The sequence below is a fragment of the Arachis stenosperma genome, chromosome 4, assembly GCF_014773155.1.
Source record: "Arachis stenosperma cultivar V10309 chromosome 4, arast.V10309.gnm1.PFL2, whole genome shotgun sequence".
Taxonomy (NCBI): domain Eukaryota; kingdom Viridiplantae; phylum Streptophyta; class Magnoliopsida; order Fabales; family Fabaceae; genus Arachis; species Arachis stenosperma.
Genome location: NC_080380.1, coordinates 132,618,206 through 132,637,059, shown reverse-complemented (window position 1 = coordinate 132,637,059; position 18,854 = coordinate 132,618,206). Strand labels below are relative to the sequence as shown.

At 29.0% G+C, this 18,854-nt stretch overlaps 1 protein-coding gene across 2 annotated transcripts; it reads left to right on the top strand.

Annotated features, from left to right (window-relative positions):
* Window positions 1–10,457: 10,457 nt before the first annotated feature.
* On the top strand, window positions 10,458–15,611 carry LOC130976224 (polygalacturonate 4-alpha-galacturonosyltransferase-like). 2 transcript variants are annotated; one of them, XM_057901024.1, is made up of 10 exons: window positions 10,458–10,678; window positions 12,047–12,081; window positions 12,192–12,251; window positions 12,357–12,482; window positions 12,605–12,638; window positions 12,719–12,765; window positions 13,116–13,450; window positions 13,555–13,912; window positions 14,101–14,682; window positions 14,965–15,611. In XM_057901024.1, the coding sequence occupies exons 1-10, from the start codon at window positions 10,555–10,557 to the stop codon at window positions 15,238–15,240; spliced, it is 1,977 nt and encodes a 658-aa protein (XP_057757007.1). In that variant the 5' UTR covers window positions 10,458–10,554; the 3' UTR covers window positions 15,241–15,611. The 2 variants fall into 2 exon arrangements, with proteins under 2 accessions (XP_057757007.1, XP_057757006.1); XM_057901023.1 differs by having other exon boundaries at window positions 12,575–12,638.
* Window positions 15,612–18,854: the final 3,243 nt, after the last annotated feature.

Sequence of the window (18,854 nt, the reverse complement as noted above, 5' to 3'; positions counted from 1 at the left end):
GGAATGATGGCTGAATTTGTGATTGCATTGTTATTTCAGGTAGTGTTGTTGTGAACATGGTTTGCTGTTTCATATTGGATGGATTTCTTGTGGCAGCACAACTGCTAGAAAAGGTTTGTGGTGTGCATTATTTTGTAAAAAGGATTTATAATACTGAAAAGCTAATCAAAACAATGGTAGGCCAGAAATTAGAGTGCAATGTGGTGAAAATCTTAGTTTAGTTCCGTTAGATTAGTTAGAAATTAGGATAATAGATTAGGGAGAATCAATGTGTTTGAGTTCACCTTGTACACATTACTGCTACAGTAAATAGAATTATCCTCGATGGAGATGGACTTTAATAAAAAGGATATGTATCTAACTTGTTGGGATCGACAATTAATCAGATTAGAGATCTAAATTTTGTATGTACCACAGACTTTAATGACTCATTATATAATCACCTATTCTTTCAAGGGAGGTGTAAAAAGATGGACCAGAAAGAAAGGATCATTTGGTTTTGAAGATGGATTTTCGAATGCTCTGGTAGCTGCTTTGGCAGTGGAGACTATTGAGTGTTGAATGAGATGACCAATATTAAAAATAGAGAAAATTTTTTATAAAATAAAAATGATAATTTTCAAAACTAATAAAGGTTGTTATTAGTATTACTAAGTACTAGCATGTTTCCACTTCTGTTTCGTTTCATGCTTATTCTGATTTTTTTTTTAATTTTGTTTCCAAAAATTGCTTGCAGATTCCCGAAGAGATTCTAACTTTCTTTATGGTATTTCTTTTCATTTCTTGGATGCTCTTTAATTTGTGTGTGACAGAACATACAAATTCTCTTAGATAGTAATGATAAATTGCTTTGTATGATAGTTTGGAGGACATCATAGCGAGGCAGACTTTGCAGGACCAGAAATCAATCTACAACGCTTTCGTCTCTCGACACTTATGGATGTTGATATTCGAGACCTAACTGAAGCAGTATGCACAAAACACTTTCTTGTTTTTTTTATTATTATTCTGATTTATTTTTTGAGTAAACACCCAAATTAATCTTCAAAAAATGATAAGTTCCCAAATATATTGATTTTTTAATTATTAATTGTTGTTATTATTGTTTAATTACATATATTTTGAAGGTAAAGGAATTTTTTCCGTTTTTAAGAGAAAATACAATGGTCTCCTTTGCTCGAGTGTTCACCGATGAACGTGGAATTCGCAGAATTTGTGGGGTAAATTTTCTCTATTCAAATTTTTTTTTATTTCTATTTTATTTTATTTTATTTTAACTTCTTTAGGGGCTTGGTATATATATATTCAAAGCCCGGTTTTCATACTAATTTGCCAATTATTGTATAAATTTATTATCAAATTATCAATTTTTTCAAATTATTTATCTATCTATATATTATTATTTTTATTATGGTGGCATTTTTTTAAATAATACATGCTATATATGACTTCCCCATAATTTACTCGCATGTTGATAATGTAATATTTTCGTCACTCAGTATATTTCTTAATGTAGCTTCAATTCTTTCTAATAAATTGTGTGCATATTTGATTGGTTGATGAAGCTGGGAAGGACAATGTGTTTTGAAGAAATAAGACTAGATGACCGTAAGCAGTTACAACAAAGTGGATTCCAAGCAAGTGACACCATTTCACTCTACTTTATTTAACTATATATATGTTCAATTTATTTATTTATTTATTAACATTATTGGTGACTCTGTTGTTATTATTTTTGGCAGATTGGTGATTACTTGGATGTGGCAATTATTGAAGATATTGATGAATTCACTTTAATAACATTACTGGTGACTCCGTCGATATTGGCAGATTGGTGATTACTTGGATCATTGGATATGTCAAAAGTGATAGTTTGAACTTCTGGCCAAAGGAAAAGCAAAAACTGAAGAAAGAAAGTGATTATTAGTTGTATTTTTGTTCGGACAAAATAGCAAAGTGGAAAAATGTTAAGTGCAGTACATGCTTTTTTTTGATGAATTTTTTACTATTATGATTGATATTGTTGATGTATGTCAAGTAACAGGCCTAGCTACTCTTAGTTAAACCACCTTCCAAAAAAAAAAACCAAAAAATTGACCAAACTAAACCCAAAAAACATGTTATTGATAACTAGATGTGCAGGCAACACATAATTAGAATGACGTAAATATAAAGAATTGTTGGTTATTTTATTTACTGTAAAAAAGAAACGATCATCTTTATTATTTTTAAAGTATTTGTAAAATTTAAAATAACTTGTAATCATTTCAATTAAAAAAAAAGAAAGACATGAAGAATATTATAGAGATAATACTCAATTCATTTAGTGTTATTTGTAGATGCAGTGATAATAGGAATAATACTATTGTGATTTCAATTCATTTGGTGTTAGAATTTATTTTTATACTTAAGTAGTAAAAAGTAACGCAAATTTGATTTCTACTAAGAATTCAATTTTCATGATTCGATTTAAATCAAATCACACAAAAAGTAGTCTAATTTTCAATTATATTCTCATGAACTATGATATTACCAAAATTATCCTCACTAAAGAGTTAGTGGTAATAGTTAAAGGACAAAGTAATTATTTCAAACATACTCTACATGTTCTATTTCAATTATATTCTTTTAATTCCTAATCAAAGAATTCTCTCCATAATTAATTTAATTCTCTCAAACATTTTATTAAACTCTAACTTATTAAAAACTTCCAAACACCCTCAAAATTAATTCCATTCTTTCAACATTGTTGTTTAACATACTCTTTCTTGTAGTCACTTGGTAAGTTAGAAACAAAAGAACATAATTCATGAAATATAAAATTATACACAAACTAAACAAAAAAATCCCTTATACCATATCTTCCAAATGATGTCTCCATTCTAATTACACTAATGATGGACGCACTAATTGCTGCGGAGAACTTCTCTATAATCAAGAATAGAGCTTCAGCGTGTATTCCTAAAAATACAAAAACTAAATGTAAGAAGAAGAAACAAAAAGAAAGAACAAACTTGCAATATTTACCTAAAGCTCATTGGAAGCATCATGTGGACTTTAATCTGCTTGTTTTTTAGCCTCCAATGTTCTCTAGATAAAAAAAGCGCATACCTTAAGAAGCCATTGGATTTATCAACTAAGGATCATCCTCTGCATGTAGCAACTAAACCATGAAACCAACAAAAGAATATTTTTTTATAGAATTTATAATTTGCTTTAGTCACTTAAACAATGTTTTCAGAGCCCGTAGCTCAAAATCATAACACAATGAACGTGTGGGGAACATTTTCATCAAACGTGTTGTGCGAGATGAGGTTTGTGACCAATTAAGCCTCAATCTGACAAAGCCGGGTCATTAATCACATATTAGTCATTCGACACTAATCGAAACAAAAATAAATAAACAAACTGATTTTTAAGAAGTTCAAAAATGTAAAAAAAAAAAAAACTTGAATGCGGCCATGAGAATTGAAAATTGCATCAGTTACAATGGCAATTAGCAGTGTTCAATTTAGATGGGATGGTACGGGGCCTTAGGTGAATAACATAATTTAACTATTTTAAACTCTATATCACCTCACTTACCTTATTATCAGTCTAAACAGATGATATATGTAAGTAATTTAAAGTAAGATTACAATTCTCTTTTATGTATAAAACAAATATTATAAAAGAATAGATGCACCAAAGACAAAGCTGCATCAAAATTTTCTTGTTTTGATATTGTGACAACTCAGTTCTTGCTTAAAATAGAATGAATTGTAAATAGAAATTTTGGTTATTAATTACACTTGGAGTATGATTGAAGGGGAAAAAATGCCTTGATATATCTCTCATATCTTCAATCAACACACCTTAGAATTTCACAAATGAACTACTATAAATAAGAAATCAAATGAAATCAGTAACTTTGATGCACACAATCAGAAACAGAAAGAATCATTAGGGGCAGATGTGGCATAATAAACACGAATTTAAAGAAGGAATAATGATTTTTTTAATCGTGTATATGAAATTCAAAATGAAATGAAATAAATATCTTGGTATCATAGTCAAAAAACATGCCACCAATTCAAGCAATCACACTATCAAAGAGACAGAATAATTAAAATACTTACCTAATGATGCATAAATGCAAATTCAATAGATTATGCATCTTAAATAGAAAATATATATATCAAATGAAATCTAAAAAATAGCAAAGGTCTTGAAATTACTTCAAGATCAGACTCTTGTATTTCAAAATATTGCATGAATTCTTCCTAGTAGGAACAGAAAATGCAGCAAGAATTTTTTATTTGACAAATGAACCAATCAAAGATGCACCTAGTAGGAAGAAAAGGTTAAAAACAATCAATACCATCATCTTAACTTCAACTAATGAAAAATAAACAATGAAACAAAATAGTAACGACCATCGTGGGACTTCAAGTTCTTTGAATTCATCAATTGTTACAATAACATCATCAGTTACAAATTATTCTTCCATATTTACTGTTGTTTTTTCTTAATTTAAACGAATTAGATCCTTGATAAAAAATTATCAGTATTATCTCTTTTTATCTGGCATTTTTATTCTCTATTTTCACTCATTTTTTGTTATGTATTTTATTGTAAGATAAAAAAATTAGTATTTTCTAATATTTTTGAATATACAATCATTTTGGATAAAATTCCATTTTAAAAAGATACCTATCTTAAAGAAAATTGTAATACACAGACATGATAACAAACTTTATTGACCTTTTTTTGTCAATTGTCTCTATCTCTGCTAGTATCTTCTACCTTGTCAATATAGAAATGTGTAATGAAGGATATTTACAATCAAGATATTAAAGGAATATATAATGAATTTGCGACTCATAAGAAGGGCTATAGTTATAGTGTCCAAATTTATGAAGCCAAAACACAAATAAATGACCAAATATATAAATAAAGGACAATTATAGATTTGATGAAAGAGATTTATTAGAATGGATGAAGTTAGTTACCGTGTTCCCACCTATCCTCCTAAATATAGAGGTTTGAAGAGTTAACGATCTCTTGCAATGAACAAAATTAATTAAATAAATAAAGGACCTGAAAACAGAGCATGCACAATATCAGTTAAAACAAAGTCACCAAAATAATAGAATTTAAATAAATAGATAACTTGATGAAACGATGAGAACTTTTTATATCTGATAATGGAATGTATTACAGAGCAATAAAAAGCATATGAAATTCAAGTATGTGAAGCAGTAATTAGCTCAGCCAAACTAATTAGAAATTGAATTGGGGCTTGTCAAAACACTATAGGGGTGATTCTAAATAGATACCTATTTGATTCACAATTTTCATTGGAAACATTTCTTTATCAAACATGAATGACTTGAAACAAACAAATGAATAATAGGTATGATAGGAAATAAAAAAAAAAAGAATGCACACAATATCAAACTGCTGTGACGTATTGTCTGGAAAATCCTGCAAGTGTTTGAAGAGATGTTCTACACCTTGTTCCTCCTAAGGGAAGATAAGGAAAATGGTCAAGAACAAAAAAAAAAGGCAGAGATATTAATAAAATGATACACATTATCTGCTTTCTCAAGCTCTTTCAATTTTTCCTGCATAGTTTAAGAAAACACAGGAAACGAATTCAAAAGAAAAATGGATAGCAATAAGCTTGGCAAGAAATTTTGACGGATAACAGACAATTCAGAATTTGCAAAGAAGTTTGCTTGCAACAAAATTAGATTCCACTTTATTAGTAAGCAAATCAAAATTATAAGAAAGAAAGAAAGAACCCGAAGGAATTTTGATGTCATGATCGAGGCGCTTGAGTTATGCAAGAATCCTATGCTTACCCGTGAATTATAAAACCATTACCGACAACACTTTAAGTTGCAACTCGTTTGAAATATGTCTGAAACCCTAAACTGCAAAAAAAAAAAAATGAATACTTGAAAAAGTCAGCAAAAGAAAAGAACACAAAATATTGAAACCTGAAGCCAAATAGTGTTAATCCCACTTTGGAATAAATAACTAACAGTAGAAACAGTATGCATTTGGAGGAAGAAGAAGAAGTATGCAAGGATCTTTTCCAGCTTTCAAGCGCATGACGTGTAGCAGATTCCAACACTTCTCCAATCTCTGTTTATTGCTGCGGTGGCACGTTGTTCCCCATCGTGCTTCCTCCATCTCTGGGTCGCCCTACTTCTCTGGACTTCCGAAATCTCCTTTCCCATTTAATCTGACCTTTAAGATAAACTTCAAATCTTCAGCTACAATCTCGACCCTACTGGTTGCTTGTGCTATAGTCTCTGCTGCTAAAACTTCTTCTTTATCTGGGTTCACTCAGTTCTTTCTCCTTCGACACAAGGCTTTTCCTTGCTGCCACATTTGCAACTTCCAGCTCTATTCTGATGAACGGGACTGCCCAGCCGATCTTGGTGACTTGAAACACAATTTCCAGTTGGTAACATGAAGAGAAAAATGAGAAGGAAGAGGAGGATCAGAGGATGTGGGGGTGGCGGGGGTGGTGAGATGAAGAAAAAAATTAAGTTTCTTTTCTTTTGTTGCTTTTTAATTTTCAGTCACCAAAAATAAAAGGGAAGAGAGCAATTTGATTTTGAGAATGGAATTGTGCGGGAAAATCCCCGCTTCGGCGCACTGGAGGGAACACTGTACTTTGCTGCAACGTGTCGTCACCACCGATGATACTAAATTAGGGGAAATACTGTTCTGTGCCTCGTGTATTGAACTACTTAACTTTTATATTTTAAATAGAAGTCAATTATTATTTTTATATTTGTTAATTGACTTATCAATAAATATAATTTAAAAACACCTATAAACCAAATCTTCAAGCAAATCTAATAAAAAATTACTAAAATCGACTAATGAGTAATAAGTACTTTAAAACTTTTATTGAAATGATGAAATTTTTTAAAATACTATTTTGTCTTGTTGTCTTACAAATGTAATGTTATTATGTTTCTACTTGCTACAAATATTCTAGTATTTTTAAGAAACAAGTTCGTATAATTTTATTTGTGTAGATTTTTTTTTCAATTAAGTATCTAATGATATTTGTTAAAAATAAAGTAGAAAAAGTTACCATTAAAGTGACTATTAGTTGTATTAGTTGTATCTTTGTTCGGACAAAAGAGCAAAGTGAAACATGTTAAGTGCAGTGTAGGTTTTTTTCTAGGAAGAATTTTCTACTATTATGATTGATATTGTTGATGTATGTCATTTAATTGTGTCCAATCTTAGTTGATTTATTTTTCAAATGTCAAGTAACAGGCCTAGCTACTCTTAGCTAAATCACCTTCAAAAAAAAACAAAAAAATTGACCAAACTAAACCCAAAAAACATGTTATTGATAAAGTCAATTATTATTTTATATTTGTTAATTCACTTATCAATAAATAAAATTTAAAAGCACCTATAAACCAAATTTTCAAGCAAATCTAATAAAAAATTATTAAAATCGACTAATGAGTAATGAGTACTTTAAAACTTTTATTGAAATGATAAAATTTTTTAAAATATTATTTCGCCTTACAAATATAATGTTATTACTTGATACAAATATTTTTAAGTATTTTTAAGAAACAAGTTTGTATAATTTTATTTGTGTTGATTTTTTTTTCAGTTAGGTATCTAATGATATTAGTTAAAAATAAAGTAGAAAAAGTTACCATTAAAGACTTCAGTGTCTGTAATACTACTTGGTATATTAGAATTTTCAAAAGTTCTGTTTTCAATTTATTTTTTTTAAATAAAAAACTTAGCAAAAAATTTTTGCTTTTACCTCTTTAACCCCCAACAAAAGCCAAAAAATAAAATTTAGCGACAACCGACGGAGTGGTAGGTTATTTTGTGCGGGAACATTGAGGCAGCAACATAATGTAATCAAGAAAAAGTGGAAAAAGACAGCACAGAAAAATGGATTAAATTGTTGTAAAGAATTTAGGAAAGCGAAGTTGTTATGATTAGTGTGTAGTGAGTCATTGCGTGATGCATTGTTAAACTACTGCTATTGAATCTTTGGATATCCATTATTAAATGCAAGTGTAGCAGTTAAGAAAAATTATGTCATGTTATATCACTCTTCAATTCTTCATCATAATCATAATTATATGAGAGAGGTTTAGTTCATTGTTAAGAAAACGCGTGTTACTCTCTTTGATATTAACATGCACAAGTGTATATTTTTTATTCTTATTTTTATATTGTAACCTATTTATGAAGTACGTGTATAAATAAAGAAGATATTTTCCTTTTTTTAGAAAGCTTAAATTAGGAAAGTTATATTTTTTTTATATAACTTCATTTTCACTTTCCTTTTCTTTGCTTGCCTTCTCATCTACCAATAATCATATGTCATTGTATATTATAATTATCGATTATACGACTTGTATATCAAAATTAGCCACTAAAATTAGTTATTAGTATAAAATATATATTAAAATATAAATATACATTAAAATAAATTAAATTATACATATATTTATACACAAATATATTAGTAACTAATTTTAGTAGTTGATTTTGATATACAAATAATATTTTTATATAATTATAATTATCAAATTTTTACATTCTAATACATTTTTTCTGACACAAAATATAATTGATGCTAGAACTTAAGGAATTAAACAAAACTAGTAGAGTGATGATAAATAGAACACACATCTTCATTCTATGGTTATAAAGTATAAACTTACAATATAGTAATATATTTTTAATTGTTATACTAAAGAAAAAAAATACATATTAAAATTAATTATTAAAATTAACCATTAATATATAATATATATTAACATATAAAATATATAGTAAAAATAAATTAAATTATATATATTTATATATAAATATATAAAAATTAATTTAGTGACTGATTTTGATTGAGTAAAATTTTATTCTAATCCTTAATTATTTTTGTAAGTGACAACTCATTCTCTAACAAACCAAAATGTACCATGCTAACTTTTCAATGGTAAAAAGAACTACAAAAACAGAGAAAAAACACCGTAAGACAAACCGAAGTGCAGGAAAAAAAACAAGAGTATGTTTTAGTTCTCAATGCAAGAAATGAGAGAAAACACAACACATAGGCTTTTAATTTCTCTATTTTGTATGGCCAGAAACTCGAATTAATGTCTAGAAATGTGAAGGCAAGAAAAAAATAGAATAGAAGAAGAAAATGCATATTTCTAGAACTTTGATAATGAAAAACATAATTTTTTATTTCTCTCATTTTTTTCTTTTTGTTTTTTAAATATCTTACTTCTTAATCTTCTAATCTTCAAATTCAAAACTAAAACTCTCCTAATCTTTAAATTTATCACTTATCAGCATATAACTGTCTCTTTCTAGTTGGTGATTCTCTGCTCCAGGTGTAATTTAGTTAAGATTCTATGTAAATGTGAGTGAAAAGAAAAGAGAAAAATACAATTTGTTCAGTAACATATATAACTCCCATTATAATTAGGATTGTGCTATTATCATTTGATGGAAAATTTAACAGAGGAATAAATAAGGATCAGTATGATATTTTACTTTTGTTAGGAGGCGAATTGTCACTTATAAACATGATTAGAATTTGTACGTGAAGTTTTATTATTTTTTGGATGTAATTCTGTTTTGGTCTAAAAGATTTAAAGTGTTCTATTTGAATATAAAAAATTTTTATTTAGTTTTAATGTAGTTGCAGTGAGGTCAAAGTTAAATAATTAACAGAATGATCGATAATCTGGAGAACAAGTACAAGTTTCAAAGACACAAAATTAATATATTTATTTATAAATTTTTTACAATTTAAATAAAATATTTTCTATTTAATTAAGGAGAATGATAAATAAATGTATTGATACATCTACGATTGATTCTTTTACTTGTTCTTCAAATTATCGACTTTGTTTTTGTACTGTCATCGTAAAGAATATTTTGTTAATTATTTGATTTGATGGTGAAACTAAATAGAAGTTAAATAATTTTTTTATTCAAATAAGACAATTTAAATTTAAAAAAATAAAACAAAATTACGTTCAAATATTAGAACTAATTTAGTATTTTATTCTGTATATTATTTTCATTTAAAATTAAAAAAGAAAACGCTCTTCGCAATATGAGGTGGGTATTATTTTAACTCCATCCAAGCTTTAATTTTTGTAAATAAAAGATTATAGATGCAAATGAGAAATGAATGTGATAGAAAGAAACAGCTAGAGAGAAAGCGATGGAAAACGATAATATAATGCAACTTGCTAATAGAAAATTCCACAGAAAAATATATAATAAAATAAAATAAAATAAAAATTAGTAAAATAAAAAAAGGGTAAAGCAATACTCACAGAGATTCTCATTTGAGTAGTAAATTGAATTCTAAAGAATAGAATAATTAATGAATTATTATTATGCCATAAACCCTCACATATTTTGATTCAGATCTCATCTAACTCACACTTTCTATCACTTTCTCTCTCTAGATGCCACTTTCTCTCTCTTCCCAGCTTCTCCCATTCTTCTTCTTCTTCTTCGTCTGATCCTTACAAGCAAGCAACAATGGCGTCCACCAACAGCGGGAACAAGGGATCACGTTTCCCACTTCTCGCGTTCCTTCTCATCTGCCTCCTCGCTCCTCTCCTCTTCTTCTTCTTCTTCTCCAGAGGCCTTCACAATGCTCCCGGTTCGTCAATCTCTCAAACCCCGCATTCCTAAATTCTCATTCTTTTGAAGTTATTGCGTGTGTTGTTTCTCGAATTTACTGCTTTCTATGGCCTTTGAAATTTAGATGCTATTATATTTGGTGTTTTGAGGGTTGCAAGATCTGTGCTTCCCCATGGCAGTGGCATAAGGGAGAAAATAGTGCACTTTATTAGTTGTGATAATATGATGTGTGTCACTGATCTATCACTTGTTCTGTTGTTTACTGCATCATTTTGGATTTTATATATATCCTTTTTGTAGTTTTTAGATTTCATCTGTTTTTCTCTGATTTGGTTGTTTTAGCATTGTTTACATAAGAGATTGGAACAATGATGATGTTGCACTTGTCTTCTGTTCTATGGATATAAGCTTATTATTATGTATCATGTTCAAGGGTAAATAAAATTGATTTCTGGAAAGAACATGGCAACATGCTGGTTATTACTACTGAGATTTGATGATGAAGGTTATTCAGTGTACTTAGTAGGTTCTAAGGTCCTTCAGGCTTTAGCATGAGTGCGAACAACAATTCCCTCTGTCATTTTGTGGTCATTAGAAAGTAGTTAGAAGTTTGGAAAGATATGACAAATATAGTATTTATCAAATGCACTATCATGCTGGAGACAAATAGAATTTATGTGACGATGTCTCATCCTCTTATGTGCATTCTACTTTACCTTAATTACATTTTTTTTTCTATTGAATAAATTTTTTAAAATACTTTTATTAAATGCCCCTTTCGCCCGGGCTTGTCATAGGGGGTTTTAACAGATAAGAGTCTGTCCCTGTATTTTTCTATTTTGTATTGTATTTGTATTGATTTAAATGATTTTGTTGAGAAAGAAGAGCAGTATTTTAGTGTGACTTGGGTACTCTTAATACTGTTGTGATTTTTTTTTATGATAATATATAACGGGTAAAATCTAATTAAGAGTTTAAGTATCTTTTCCCTCTATAAAGTTGTAGGACTTGAAGATGGTAGACTCTGCAAGTCCTCATCTTTGTTGAATCTTTTATGTTGTGATAATTGAATGCAGTAGAATTTTTTCGATGGGAGGAGAAAACAATTGAAGGAGAATGGAAACCCGGCTAAAATCTGTTAAATATCTAAGGAAAGTGGGAAAAGACACCTTAAAAGCTAGCTGTTAAGGGGGAAGAATCACTCTCCTTAAATACAACATCAAGTATCCTATACAACTCGATGTGAGACTTTGGGCACCCCATAATACCCAAGCCCCTAACAAAATCTCTAAGACTTTCTCTTGTCTTAAGTTTCAACATGAGTATGAGCTTAATTGATCTAATTCACAGTCTATATATATATAATTATTTCATCCATATTTTGCAGATCAAGATGTTATGTCAACCGTTCCTAGTAAACAGGTAACCTCTTTTTAAGTATTTTTAGGCTTATTGGTCACATAACTAAAACACATGCCTTCTGGATGCTTCAAATTCAATTCATCTGACGTAAAAGATGTTGGCCATTGCAGGTTGCCAAATGGACAGAATGGCAGACACTGCAGGACCTTAAATTGTATTTTTCAAAAGAGGCAAGCACCAACTGCTAGATATTTTACTTTGTTTCCATATCTCACATTTCACTTTTTCCTCGGAAGAGGTTACTTCTTGACTTTCTAATAAATATTATATTTTAGGCTCTTGATGTTATTGTATCGAGCACAGATGATTTGGGTCCTTTGAGCCTTGAGAATTTCAAAAAAAATAATTTGTTACCTTCATGGAGAATCACTGGGTTAAAGACTTCAAATGCTACCTATGAGGTTAGGAACTTAGATGAAACATTCATTTTCGGTGTTGAAGATAATAACGCAGTTCTTATTTTCTTATTAATCTTTTCTCTTTCCTATTAAAGCTAAACCAACCAACAACACATGGTGTACAGGAAAAACAAGAGGCGAAGGAACGCAGATCTTCAGGTTGTATCATATCATATTAGATAATATGCTTATATTGTATTTTAATATACTTTCTCATTCAACTTTTTTCATTGGTGTAGTTGGTCTTGATCAATGGACTCTTAGTCCTGTCCACTTATCCAGAAGGGTGAGTGTCATTCTTGAATTGTTTTATTTACTCTGTTAAATTTACAGTCAAACAATTTCACTATATAATTAACACTTTCATACAAAGTTATTCATGGCTAAATATAATAACATCAAACTTATTTTTCTCAAGTGGTGCTTCCCAAATTAAATTTGACCTGGAAAATTTACACCAATTTCCAAAATATTTCTACAGGTCTGGCTTATATATATATATATATATATATATATATATATATATATATATATATATATATATATATAAACCTGTGGAGTGATACCTTGTTTTGGAAACAACAAAAAATGACAGAAATAAGCTTGTTTCATGTTCTTTGTATATGTTTTCTGCAGCACTTAATAGAGAAAAGGAAGGAAAAACGTGCTGCTGAGTTGGTGAAACTGGAGGATGAAGTAATTGTAAAACTTGAAGATTCAGCTATTGAACGCTCAAAGACAGTAGATTCAGCAGTTTTAGGTAAATACAACATGTGGAGGAAAGAAAATGACAATGAAAATGCTGATTCTACTATTCGGTTGATTCGAGACCAAATTGTTATGGCTAGAGTGTATTTGAGCCTTGCAAAGATGAAGAACAAGCTTGACCTGTACCAAGAGCTGCAAAATCGGATTGGAGAGAGTCAGCATGATTTAGGTGAGGCAACTGCTGATGCTGATCTACCTAAAAGGTAAGGAGCTACATGTAATTTTCTCCATGCAGTATCCCTATCTGTATATGTATTCCTTATCCCCGTTTGTTAGCTTAACTAATCCAATGCTTGATTTTTGCTAGTGCACATGAAAAAATCAAAGCTATGGGTCAAGTCCTGTCTAAAGCAAAAGATCAATTGTATGACTGCAAGTTGGTCACTGGGAAATTGAGGGCAATGCTACAAACAGCTGATGAGCAAGTTAGGGGCCTGAAAAAGCAAAGTACATTCCTCAGTCAGTTGGCTGCCAAGACCATACCTGATGGAATCCACTGCTTATCGATGCGCCTTACCATTGATTATTACCTCCTTTCTCCTGAAAAGAGAAAGTTTCCTAAGAGTGAGAATTTGGAGAATCCTAATCTTTATCATTATGCCCTTTTCTCAGACAATGTCTTGGCTGCATCAGTGGTTGTCAACTCAGCTATTATGAATGCAAAGGTGACTGAGTGTCTTTTGCCATTCCATTGATGTGCGCATCTTCCATGTCCTATCTTTTAATAGATGATGAACAATTTGTATATATTATGCATATTAGTGTGTAATAAGTAAAAGTATTATATCTATGATTTGATAAATTTTATTCTTAAACCTTGGGTTGTCTCACTTTATTTTCTTTAACGTTGCAGGATCCTTCAAAGCATGTTTTTCATCTTGTTACTGATAAGCTAAATTTCGGAGCCATGAACATGTGGTTTTTGTTGAACCCTCCTGGAAAAGCTACTATCCATGTTGAAAATGTTGATGAATTTAAGTGGTTGAATTCATCTTATTGCCCTGTCTTGAGGCAGCTCGAATCTGCAACAATGAAAGAGTATTATTTCAAGGCAGGCCATCCAACATCCGGTGGTTCCTCTAATCTGAAGTACAGAAACCCGAAATATCTCTCAATGCTCAACCATCTTAGGTTCTATCTTCCGCAAGTTTATCCAAAATTGGATAAGATTCTTTTTCTTGATGATGACATTATTGTCCAGAAGGATTTGACAGGATTATGGGCCGTGAATCTTCATGGAAAAGTAAATGGTGCCGTTGAAACATGTGGGGAGAGTTTTCACCGTTTCGACAAGTATCTTAACTTTTCGAATCCTCATATTGCGAAAAATTTTGATCCCAATGCCTGTGGTTGGGCTTATGGAATGAACATGTTTGATTTAAAGGAGTGGAAAAAGAAGGATATTACCGGCATATATCACAAGTGGCAGAATATGGTGAGAACTGTAACACAAACATTGGTTTATATCGTGTCTCAAATAGATGACTCCTTTTGTTCTTGAATAAGCGTCCTTTAAAGTTTTAGTAATCACATACTAAGAAATTATTAAGAATACACAACTATAAAAAAGAATTATATTGTTTGGATAGAGTTGACCTACTTAGTAAATTGTATAAAACTTATTTCAAGTTATTTTTGGCTTAATTGACGCTTAGGTAGTAGCAATTTAGCACAGATGATCTTTCACTAACCCTTTTCTTTTCCTGTTTGATTCCAGAATGAAGATAGGGTGCTATGGAAGCTGGGGACATTACCTCCAGGTCTAATGACATTCTATGGATTGACGCATCCACTAAACAAATCATGGCACGTACTTGGTTTAGGTTACAATCCGAGTGTAGATAAATCTGAGATCGACAATGCGGCAGTTATTCACTACAATGGTAATATGAAGCCATGGCTAGAGATAGCCATGACAAAATACCGGTCGTATTGGACCAAATATGTCAAGTATGATCATCCCTATCTTAGAAACTGTAAGCTAACTGAATGATCTTGATAACTAAGTATAGGGAGTACCCTTTTTTCCCCCCTCATCCCTTTACACTTTCTAGCTTTGGCAATTTCAATTTGAAGTGCCTTACTAGAATGATCAAAATTTGTCTTGGAAGGGATATGGTCATTGCTTGTGTTGTATTTACCCCTATATCTCTTTCCCACTTCATTGATATTTGTTCTTTTTTTGGCCTTAACATTCATTTAATTTGTTCACACTACCCTCACTAGTTTCAAATGCAAGGTACATAAAACAGTATACCTTGTTTACCAGAAATTAGAGAAAAAAAGCTCTTCATTGTACAATACTTCTGATGCTAAAGACTGGACCACAAATTGAATAACAATTTTTATGTATTCTTTCAATAATAGCTTTCTTGTTTCTGTTCTAAGAAACCCTATCTCATGTTTCCGTATATGCTGATATAGTGATATGTGATGTAACATTTTTCAAATGTTGGCCTAAACATGAATTGTGTGTGCAAGAAAATTTTATAATTATAGATGTAGTAATTATTATGTTGATTTAACAATTGGAATTAGTTTTATGTAAGAGGTTGTATCTGTTAATGTTAATCCTTTGATGAATATCTACAAAAACCAGCTATTTGTTTGTGATCTACTTAAGTGTTGTCACTAATGTCTCAAATATTATATAGTGTATCCTAATAAGTATTATAGTAGAGGTTGATTAGGTAATATATAACCTAATGTTAAATTTGAATGGTTTTATATTAAAAATATATTGTAGAACATTTATTTGATGATTTATATATAATTCCATATAATTATTTAACTAAAATATAATACAAATTAAAGAATTTGAATTCTCTAAATTTTGAATTTTACTTTAGAGAATAAAGTGTGATTTCTTACTATTTATTCCATAAGTAGGACTAAGAGAAAATATGAGAGAAAAACCATTCAAAGGTGAGAGATTACACTTTATTCTTTAAAATGAAATATATTTTATTATTGTAAGAATTTAAATTCATTCATTTTTTAAGAAAAGGCATAGGTCTTTATATTAGAATTGTACAAAATGATATCTTCATTTGTTGTTTCTATTTTTACATTTGTTTTAGTTGTCATACTTTGTGTTTTATATAAATTTTTTTGGTTTGCAAATAATTAAATAAAAAGAAATAAGAATGAGAAACACCAAAATATATAAAATTATTATAAATTAATTTTATAATTATAATATATTTGAATATATCTAAAAATACTAAAAATATAATATAAAATTATAGATTAATTTTATAATTATGATATATTTGAATCTATTTAATAAAAAAATCTGCCAAATTTAAATTTGGAGGAGTTTTTGCCAATTGGTTTGAGAGATTAAGAAATAAAGAATAGTAAGACTATAAGAGTTTTATGTAGCATGAATAAGTAGACGAAATAATGTAGTAAGAGTCTTAACATGTATAAATTATAAATTTTTAATATTTATAACTGAAAATTTTATTATTATTATTATTATTATTATTATTATTATTATTATTAATATTTTATATTTTAATTAAATAATAATAGATAAGAGTTTTTTTTTTAATCTTTTACCAAAGATGGTTGATTAATTTTCAAATTTTACTAAATAATTAAAATTGTTGACAAGTATTATTAAAGAAAAAACATGTTTTAAATTCAATATAAAAAAATTAATATTAATTTTTATATAATAAAAATAGATTGATAGATTCGAACAATCTAGTTTGAGGAACAATGGTTGCTTCCTTCGTTGTCTATGGTTATAAACGGAAAGCTATAATGATCAATGAGCTGCATCTATGTCTAACCAAATTGATTATTCAATCATCCTTTTATTTAGATAAAGAGAAATTAGAGGGAGCAAAAAAAGAAACGGAATGGAGAATTTCTTAATTATTATATATAAAGAGAAAAATTGTACTCCACTACGAGAGAAAAAAAAACGGAATAATTTTATGTAAAATAGGTTTAATTATTATGTTAATATTTTATAATACTATATTATTAATTAGATTATTAAACTTTAAAAATTTGAAACTGAATCACTCATGTAGGATTTTTTTTAGTTAGGTTTTTATAGTAGGAGTAATAAACGGGCCTAAATCTGTCGGGTCGGTCCGTCTAACCCGCAAAAGATGGGTCGAGTTGGAAAATTGGGACCGCCAAAGAATAAAAGCCCGCCTAACCTGCATCACTTAAACTGTGGGTTTTGGCGGGTTTCAGCGGGGTGGGACGGGCTTTCCGTCGGGCTTAGTTTTTTTTTGGCAAGAGGGTATTTTTTTAATTTTTTTGCTAAAATACAACTACTCCCAATCCAACTTACAAGAGTATAAGAATGAAAACTGAGTGGTTTGGATTATGTTTATGTTGCTTTGGAGACAATATTTATTATGTTTTGGATTATGTTTATTTTGTTTTGAAGACAATATTTATAATTATAAAGACTTTAATGTTTGTGAATATAAAAAATATAATTTTTTTTATACTTTTACAAATTATAAATTTATTAATATGGTTGTGAAATTATATATATTATTTAGTAGGCAACAGTAAAAAAAAAAGAAATTTTGGCGGGCTTAGCCAGGCAACCAGCAGTTAGGCGAGGCGGGGTGGAATTCTATGACCGCCTCATTAGGCGAGGCGGGGCGGATTTTCCCGCTTGCTATCCCTACTTTATAGTAGTTATCTTCAAGAAAAAGAATAAAAAATTTTAGAATATTCTCTCTAAAATATTTTAAATTTTATTTTACATCAAATACAAAAGGAAATATTAGGATAAAGTATATTTTTTATTCCTGAAATTTGACAAAATTTTTAAAAATATACTTTAAGTTTTATTTTGTTTCAATTTTGTTTTAAAAGTTTTCGATTTGCATCAAGTATATCTTCAATAGCTAAATTTTTAGAAAATTTAAGACTAATTCAACAATAATGCATGACAACTATGTTTAATTTGTTTGAAGGTTATTCTTATGCAATTATTATTGAATTGGTTCAAAATTTTTTGAAAAATTAGCTGTAAAAAAAATATTTAATGCAAATTGACAATTTTTTGGACAAAACTAAAACAAAATAAAATTTAGAAGTATTTTTAAAATTTTTACTAGACTTTATGAACAAAAAATATATTTTATCCATTAAATAAATTGTTTCTTCTTTCAACAAAACGGTTAGTAAAATCTATTGAAAATTTTTATCTAGTAAAAAAATTATAAACCAATTTAAATTAGTTTTCACTAGTTTGCTTAAGCGAGATTCGAATTCATTAAATAAAACTTAGATCCGTAACCATAAAAACATTTAAAAAAAATTAACAATTATAAATTTTAAATTGTAAAAGTTTATTAAAATTTTACTGAATTATTAATTAAACTTTTAAAATAATAATTTGAAATTTATTCATTTACTTTTTTTTATGTTTGTGTTAATGATTGAGAGGTCTTTTGAATACATAATTGTTTAAAAAATTAAATTTTATATAATTTTTTATATAATTTTTTAATTAATAATTTTAGCATGTATCTTTAAAACACGTGTAGCTAAATATTTTTGTCCTTATTGTCAATATCTCAGAAAGAAAAGTTGGTGCTAGTTGTTCCACCAATGATCATCATG